General features: G+C 46.6%; 1 protein-coding gene across 3 annotated transcripts in view; it reads right to left on the bottom strand.

Moving 5' to 3' along the window:
• Window positions 1-4,213: 4,213 nt before the first annotated feature.
• The window catches only part of ltc4s (leukotriene C4 synthase), a 47,406-nt gene continuing 42,385 nt past the window's right edge, over window positions 4,214-9,234 (bottom strand). The window contains exons 2-3 of one of the 3 annotated variants that reach the window (XM_078551168.1): window positions 7,743-7,810; window positions 4,214-5,283 (exon numbers count right to left, since the gene is read on the bottom strand). In XM_078551168.1, coding sequence (XP_078407294.1) covers window positions 4,321-5,277 — 957 coding nt within the window. In that variant the 5' untranslated portion in view covers window positions 5,278-5,283; window positions 7,743-7,810 and the 3' untranslated portion in view covers window positions 4,214-4,320. Of the gene's footprint in view, window positions 5,284-7,742; window positions 7,811-9,234 lie in introns of those variants that run through there. The other 2 variants (XM_078551170.1, XM_078551173.1) reach the window with 2 other exon arrangements.

Below are 9,234 nucleotides of genomic sequence, written 5' to 3'. Positions count from 1 at the left end.
CTTTTTGACAGCTATTCAGGTTTCTTGCAGCTCTTCCAGGGTTAATTTAGCTCTGAGTTATAGGACCTTTAGTGGCCACTGCCTTCACTGGCCCTCACTTGACTACAATGGTTGCTTTGTTGAGTTCTTTCTGATTTTTCATGGGTTGGCTCTAAGCTTTGCCCACAAAGCAGTGATTTAGGTGGGGAAATGGTTGCAAGGCTTTAAAATGAAAGCAAACAGTGAAAAAGCTTTTTTATAGGCTTCTTCTGGCTGTTAGGGATTATTACTGGATAGAGTCTTCTCCCCAGCCCAGTCTTCTATGTTTAACTTCTCCTGACCTCCTGTAGGGACAGTCAGCAGTAATGAATTCTCCTGTCTGTGCAGTTCTGCTTAAAGCGAGACCACCTAGAGTGTGCCGTTTAATTTCTGTTCCTGCTTAAACTTTGAAGCGGGTAGACTTTTACTCTTTGAGCTCTCCTAGATTCGAAGAATTTTACGGGGACCTGGTGCCTGCTGCCTGGAGCAAGATGCAATCCAGAACAAAGGGAGAGGGTGTGTAGGATTCCTACAGAACTGCAGGATCACTTACACACAGTGAGTTCTGATTGTTGTTTCACTTTCACACCAGTCCTTTTCTCCTGCAGGAGGTGAAGGATTGAAGCTTGTATATTTTTCAGTCAAATCTTCAAAAACATGCTGCCACCATGTTATGTTCTTCTTCTCTTCGACATAAATGTACCAATCATACAGAAGGATTTGTGAAACTATAATGTGGGTTCTTTGCTTGAGGATCAGACTATCTACAGATAGAATGTATATAGTACATCTAATTTCTACTACTCCTGCCTATGGACTGACTACAAGTCATGGGACTAATACATCATATCCTGTCGAGATGCGAATGATTGACAGTAGTTTGAGGTATGCCCCCTTAAAGGTATATGTCATCATATCACAACATTCCCCAAGGATCAGTGTCTCTTTCTGAAATATATTAATGACCTAGACCTTGGTGTGCAGGGCATAAATTCAAAATTTGCAGGTGATACAAAACTTGGAAGTATTGTGAACCACGAGGAGGATAGCGTAGAACTTCAAAAGGGCATGGTCAGGTTGGTGGAAGGCGGAGGGGGCCGCGTGGTGGACAAAATTTAATGCAGAGAGGTGTAAAGTGAGTCATGTTGGTGGGAAGAACGCAGAGAGACAATATAAAATAAAGGGTGCAATTCTAAAGGGGATGCAAGAGAAGAGGGACCTGGGTGTATATGTACATAAATCATTGGAGGTGGCAGGGCAGGGTGAGAGAGCGGTTAATAAAGTATACAGTATCCTAGGTTTTATCAGCCCGGGCACAGAATACTAAAACAAAACTAGTTATGTTAAACCTGTACAGAACACTAGTCCAAACTCAGATGGACTATTGCATCCCGTTCTGGGCACCACGCTTGAGGAAGGACGTGAAGGCATTCGAGGGGGTGCAGAAATGATTCACGAGAATGGTTCCAGGGACGAGGGACTTCAGTTACGTGGAAAGATTTGAGAAGTTTTGAAACTGTTCCTTCTTGGAGAAGAGAAGGTTGAGAGGGGATTTGATCGAGGTGCTCAAAATAATAGGGGATCTGGACAAAGTAAGTTAGGGAAAACTGTTCCCATTGGCGGAAGGATCGGTGAACAGGAGAGCACAGATTTAAGGTCATGGACAAAAGGAGCGATGGCGACATGAGGAAAAGCTTTTGACAGGCAGCGAGAGGTTAGGATCTGGAATGCACTGTCTGAGGGGGTGGTGGAGGCAGGGTCAATCGAGGCTTTCAAAAGGGAATTGGATCATTATCTAAAAAGGAGAAATGTGCAGGGTTACAGGGAGAAGGCAGGGGAGTGGTACAAGGTGAATTGCTCCTTCAGAGGGCCAGTATAGGCATGATGGGCCGAATTTCCATGCTGTAACATTCTGTGATTCTATGTTTCTATTTCAGTGTAATTATTGAATGTTAAAGCACAGAAGCAGGCCACCTGGACCGTGGTGCCTGTAAGGGTCTTTGGTAGAGTTATGCAACTGGTCACATTTGCCAGGTGCTTTCCCCAGAGCCCTGTACATTTTTCCTTTTCAAGTATTTATCCAATTCCATTTCGAAAGTCACTGCTTCCACTGCCCTTTCAGGCAGCACCTTCCAGATCACGACAACTCACTGTGTGAAAAGAATTCTCCTCATCTCCCCACTGGATCTTCTTTTCACAATCATCTTCAGTCTCTTTCCTCCGGTTACTGACTCCCCTGTCAGTAGAAACCAATTTCTCGCCATCTACTCTACCTTGAACTTGACAGAAATGACGAAAGGATAATTCAGACTCTATAGTGGGATCAATCATCAGCGCTGGGACTTGACGGTAGCTTGTCAGACAGCTGTCCGATCGATAGGAGGAGGCTATCAGCCACTAGGGACGTGTTCTGGCCCAGGCCAGTTCAACCTGCACATGGGAGCTGTCTTCAGAGGTGTGGAAGATTTACCGTGTTGCAACATTGGGGAAGGGGGTTGGTGGGCAGGGCAGGAGGTTGTGGGGGGTGTTGTTGAAAGTTAACACCTTGAGATACGCAGAGTCAGAAGACAGACTACAGGACATTGCAAACAAAGTGAAAGCAAGGAGTGACGGACATGGGTTAAGAATGAGTATGAAAGAGAGCAAGACAATGGTGATAGGCAGAGAGCTAAGCCTGGAAGCGAAAGTTGAAGTCAATGGAGAAGCCCTGGAACAAATTAAAAGGTTCACGTAATGTTTGCAGGTTGGTTATCATAGACAATGGAATTGTGGGATCTGGAGGGGAATTGAGATAGCCAAAAGCCGCTTCATCAGAATGAAGGACATGTTAACATGAAAGAAGTGAGCACCCCAGCGTTGGATTTGGGGGGTACCCCAAGGATGTGATGGGGAATCTCTCTCAGAAGTTTCCAGGTAAGGGCTTGCACGGCAATTGCCCAGAGGTGCACACTTCCCCTGGACAATTGCCCTATACTGGGAACCATCTGCAAATGCGATTTAAGTCACTAACTTCGGGTGGTTCCGCCAGGGCTACACCAATAGTTACCCAGAAAATGTTAGAAGAATTAAAACCTCTTCTAACTTCTGGGTAGCTATTGTAAACATCCAGACCGACCCCACAGGAATCCCGCCACACCCCCGACTACCTCCCATTAGGATTCCCCTGCCACACCCCCCAACCTCAAAACCCCTGAACCGCCCCCCCCACAACCCTGACCTCCGATGCTGCAACCCCCCAAACCCCCCCCACCCCTCGACCTCTAACCCCCCCAACCCCTCCACTCCCTCTGAATTCCAACCCATACCAACCTCCCGACCTCTGACACCACCCCCCCACCGCCAACCCTCCAGTTCCCCCCGCCCTCCCCCAACCCACAAATCCTATCCATTTACCTCAGACACTTAGCTTCCCCTTGGGCTGTCAATCCCACTGGCCCTTTACACCGACCTGCTTTACGGCAGCAAGTGCTGTAAAAAAAGGGGGCGTGGCCTCCTTGAATCCCCCAGAGCTGTACATCACTGGGGGGCCTTGCGAGCAGGCCCCAAGAAACTCTGGCCAACGGAAGCGTCAGCGTCATTTTCAAGAGCAGGTAAGTACGTATTTATTTCTTCTAACTCCTGCCGGCTATCACTTCCCGATGCAAGTTGGAATTTACAGCTCACTGAACCCAAACCTCAGGAGAAGAATGCTGAGATGCTACATTTTGTCATCTAGGTTTTAAGCCTCAAAGTCGTGGATGACAGAGAGGCTACTGAGAAGCTGAGTGCATTCGAGATGTGGACATTTAGGAGGATGTTCCGCATATCCTACATAGGCAGGAAGACGAATGAGGAAGTGCTGGGAATGGCTGGGAAAAAGAGGAAATTAGTGCATAACGTCAAAGGAGGACACAGTATTTTGGTCATCCATTCAGAGCAGACGGTAGGCAGAGACAATTATTGGATGGGAAGATTGATGTAGGAGAGGGAAGAAAAGGAGAAAATGAACGACAGATATAACAGACGGGATGCATTTGACCAAATGCGGAATGTGTAAGGAGCAAAGGGCAGACAGAGCTGGAGATCCACGGCAGTCAACCTTCTGGGTAGAAAATGATACCAACAAACAAACAAACTCTACCTTCGTGATTTCAAAATCCTCCAAAAATTGACCTGCTTACATTAGCAAAACCTGAAAAAAATGAGTGTTATCATATCTTTATTCTGTCACCAGCAAACAACCAACAGCTAAAAAGGAAGCATCACAAAGCGGATGCTCCACACTGACCTTTCATAGTGGGAGGAAGGTCGGGGGGGGGGCACTCAGAAATTAGGCCCCTTCTTCATGGGGCAAGCTCCAGCTATTGGCTTCACAGATTTGGGTTTAGGCTTGGGTCTGGATTCTGCTCGGCGTCTTGGACGAGCCTTGGACTTTGGTTCTGGCTCCAACTCGAGTCTGCAAACCTTCGGGGAGGACTTGGATTTTGGTGGGAATGAGTACGTGACCCTTGAATCCTGGCGCATGTTTGCGCTTGCTCTCGCTCTCGCCCTTGCCGCACGTTTCATCGGACAAAGCTTGGGTTTGGCTTTGTCTCGAGGCCTGGTGAAATTCAATTCCTCTGAATACTCACTTTCATCCTCAAATGGTGTTGGCGACATGGTGTGTTTGTAGCTCCACCGAGCTGGCTTCAGCTCTTCACTATATTCAAAGTCACTCGAATCCACATCATATTGGCATGTCTGTTTTGGAAGTTTTTTTGGACACGTTTTTTTCTCCACTTCCTCAAGCTCTTCCTCCTCTTCCTCCTCCTCTTCCTCCTCCTCCTCCTCCTTCTCCTCTTCCTTTCCCTCCGTCTCTTCCTCCTCATCTTCCATTAGTAGCAGGTTAGCTGTAGTCTCAGTCAACATGTCCATCAGCAATTCCAATTTTAGTTGCAAGGCATTGTTCTGGTCTTGAAGCAGCCGGTTTTTTTCCCTGACATTTTTCAGCAGGTCAGTCTGGCCGGAAGGAAAGAGGCCGTGATAGCACTGAGATGTCCACCTTCCTTTCTTAAACATCAATCTCTGCCCGAAGATTTGGAAAACAGGGGGCTCATGCTCCAAACCGAGCTCAGCAATCCTACGGTCATAGTCTAACAAGTAAAACGAAGATACAGGGGCATGGCAGCGCGGACGACACTTCCTGGGCCTAAATTTTGATCTACAAGATAGCGGGTGTTGTTCACAGAAGGCCTTAAAACGGGAATAGGACAGCTTCAAGTTGTGGGATAACTGTTCCATTCAGCCCTACTAGAAACAATTGTCAAAATGAAACGTCGACTCAGAAATGCTCAACACCATTTTCACAAAAGCCCTGTTTTCTAACCAGTGCAAGTTCCTTGGTGATTTTATATCAGTATACGCCGGGTCATATGGCAATTTCAGGTGTGAGTGTCAGAGGTACTCTTCCATTCTATAGTGCATTCTGTCCTCTTTCCTCACACTTACATTCACAGACACACACACTCATACACACACACTTATAGACACACTTACATTCATAGACACACACACACTCATACACACACACTTATAGACACACTTACATTCATAGACACACAAACTCATAAACACAAGCACTTATAGACGAACACACATTCATAGACACACACACTTATAGACACATACTTATAGACCTACTCACATTCACAGACACACACACTCATACACACACTCATAGGCACACCCCATTCACAGATGCACGCACTCATACACACACACTTTTAGACACATACTTATAGACCTACCCACATTCACAGACACACACACTCATACACACACTCATAGGCACACCCCATTCATAGACACACACACACTCATACACACACACTTACAAACACACTCTCTTCATAAACACACACACTCATACACACACTATAGACACGCACACATTCATAGGCACACACACTCATTCACGCATACTCATAGCCACATACACATTCACAGACACACTCTCATAAACACACAGTTATAGACACACTCTTTTCATAGACACATACACACACACTTTTAGATGCACTTACATTCATAGACACACAAACTCATACTTACAGATGAACACACACTCACAGACACACACACACACACTCATACTCACACACATAGACATATGCACATTCACAGACACACACACATTCACAGACACACACACTCATACACACACACTTACAGACAAACACAGTCACAGACACACACACACTCATATGCACATACTTATAAATACACACACTCATACACACACACTTACAGACACACTTAACATTCATAGACACATACACACACATATAGACACATACACATTCACAGACATACACATGCACACTCATTGGGTGGAACCTAATGCCCTCCCCCAAGAGAAGTTTGGAGGCAGGGGGGCATTTAATCAGGCAGCAGGGTGCCAGGCCATCTTCCCCCCTCTGGCCTGAATAAGTCCAGGGCAGGAAGGCTTTTGGATGGCCTTCCTGCCCTCCCACCAATTGAGGCCATTAAGTCCCATTTATGTCCACTTAAGGGCCTCATCCCGCTACTGCTGGTATCCAATCAGCCAAGGTCAGGAGGCTCGCCAGCCAGGGAGCCTGGAAAGCAAAACCTCTCCCATTTGCTTGCGGAATCAGTGCCTGATCGAGGGACCCAGCATCAGGAAAGAGAGAGAGCTGCTGAAGCCCCTATCCTTTTTGCGGACCCCTTCCCCCACTCCCCACAACCCCTACCCTGCCCTCACGCCTGCGGCCTGAGTCCCACACTGATGCTGGGTCTCTGCTGGGTGCATTACCAGCAGTTGCCACCACTCCTGCTGGCGCTGTCCACAATGGCCTCTGATTGGCTGGCAGCTCTTGGGGGTGGAGACATGGACTTCCTGATCCTGGGGAAGACCCGCCAGTAGTCACTTAAGTGCCACACACAAACACACCCACACACACACACATACAAACACACCCCCACATGCACACCCACCCCCACCCCCACCCCCCCACACACACTCAGACACACCCCCGCACACAGACACACACGCACCCACACACACACACCCACATCCACACACACCCCCACACACATGCACACACAAACAGGCACACACACACCCCCACAAACAAACACAGACACACACACACAAACACAAACCCACACAAACCCAAACCCACACACACACACACACACACGGGCATACACACAAATGCACACACATACACACCCACAAACCCAAACACACACATACAAACAATACCACGCACACACACAAACACACACACCCACAAACACAAACACACACACAAACACGCGCACAAACACAAACACACACACACATTTGTGCAGACTCGCACTCACACACACTCTCAGATACACTCACAGACACATGCACACACTCACACACTGACACACACACACACTCAAATACATTCACTCTCACATTCACACAGGCTCACATTCACACTCAACATATACACACACATTGACATACACACTCAAACACATTCACTCTCACACTCACACGCCCTCTTACACACATCACACACAAGCATTCGCATGCACAGACTCATACACTCACTCATATTTTCACACACATTCACACTCAGATACACAATCACAAGCATACCCACAAATACACACACACACACACGCACACACACTCTCACACTCATACGTTAACATTCTCACACACACACACACACTCTCATTGACACTCCAACACGAAATGAGATTTCTACCTGGCCTGATCTTTTGGAACCTGTGAACACTTTGCCCCGGTGAGATGTGGTTCATGTCGCACGGGCAACTTAAAGAGTAAAGAAATGGTGAAAAGCAAAATGGAAATTCGAATACAAATTTCATTGCTTCAAATATATTTTACATCATCTTCTGATGTCACAGCTACCCTGGTGTTACAAAGCAGTCTCGTGACATCATATACCAGTTATTATTTGGTGCTTCAAGCTTTAACATGGAGCTGATTAATCCCATGAAAAGTGTTGTCCAGTGACACAACCGTATGATGTCGCTGCAGAATCCAAAAAATTCAGGATTCAAGATCAAGATGCTAGGATGGAAAGAATGACATGAGAGAGAGAGAGAAATGAAAGAGAGAACATGAGGGAGTGAACATAAGAGGACAAGAAAGAGAGAGAAAAGTCATGAGAGTGAAGCTCATGAGGGAAAGGACATGAGGGAGAGCTCATGAGGGAGGGGACATGAGTGAGGAAGACATGAGTGAGAGTGTGAGAGAGTATATGACAGTGCCTGAGAGAAAGACAACGCAAGGGAGAAACATCACTAAAGAAAAAAGAGAGAAGATAATGGAGGGACCACGAGAAATGAAAAAATTTAAAAGAGAGAAAGAGATGAATGTGAGGGGATATGGCAGAAAGATGCGCAACACTGAGAGAAATGATCAGATGGAGCTATTCTGTGATGGAGGCCATGTGAGGAGATATTAGAAACTACCTTCAAATAGGCAATTAATCACTGTTCACAAAGGACCATAGGCATCTCTTACCATTACAGAGAGACAATTGGTAATATATTGCTTGAGGGACACAACTCCGCAAGCATGGGGCAAATGAGGAAGCTGGTCTATATGAACTACCACAGCCTGTATGGGAATTAAGCCAACATTATTGGTATCATTCTACACCACATGCCAGTCATCTAACCAAATGAGCTAACCTTGAAATGCAGATTGAGAAGTCAAGCTCAACTTCAACCAGAGAATGGAACACCAAATCCTGCTGGCTGACATTTCAATACCAACTGAAGGAGTGTTGCTCTGCTCAATGTTTTAACATTTAACATTTTAACACTGTGCTGCAGAACTTGCCACTTGTGTGGAAAATTGCCCAGGTATGTCCTTTACACAAAAAGCAGGACAAATCCAACTTGGCCAGTTACCGCCCCATCAGTCTATTCGCGATCATCAGTAAAGTGATGGAAGGGGTCATCAACAGTGCTATCGAGCGGCACTTGCTTAGTAATAACCTGCTCACTGACGCACAGTTTGGGTTCTGCCAGGACCACTCAGCTCCTGACCTCATTACAGCCTTGGTTCAAAAATGGACAAAAGAGCTGAACTCCAGGGGTGAGGTGAGAGTGACTGCCCTTGACATCAAGGCCACATTTGACCGAGTGTGGCATCATGGAGCCCTAGCAAAACTGGAGTCAGGGGGTAATCAGGGGGAAAGCTCTCCACTAGTTGGAGCCATACCT

This window comes from Cetorhinus maximus, chromosome 10, assembly GCF_964194155.1.
Source record: "Cetorhinus maximus chromosome 10, sCetMax3.hap1.1, whole genome shotgun sequence".
Taxonomy (NCBI): domain Eukaryota; kingdom Metazoa; phylum Chordata; class Chondrichthyes; order Lamniformes; family Cetorhinidae; genus Cetorhinus; species Cetorhinus maximus.
Note: the sequence above shows the minus strand (reverse complement) of the source record. Positions and strands in the feature narration are given on the sequence as shown.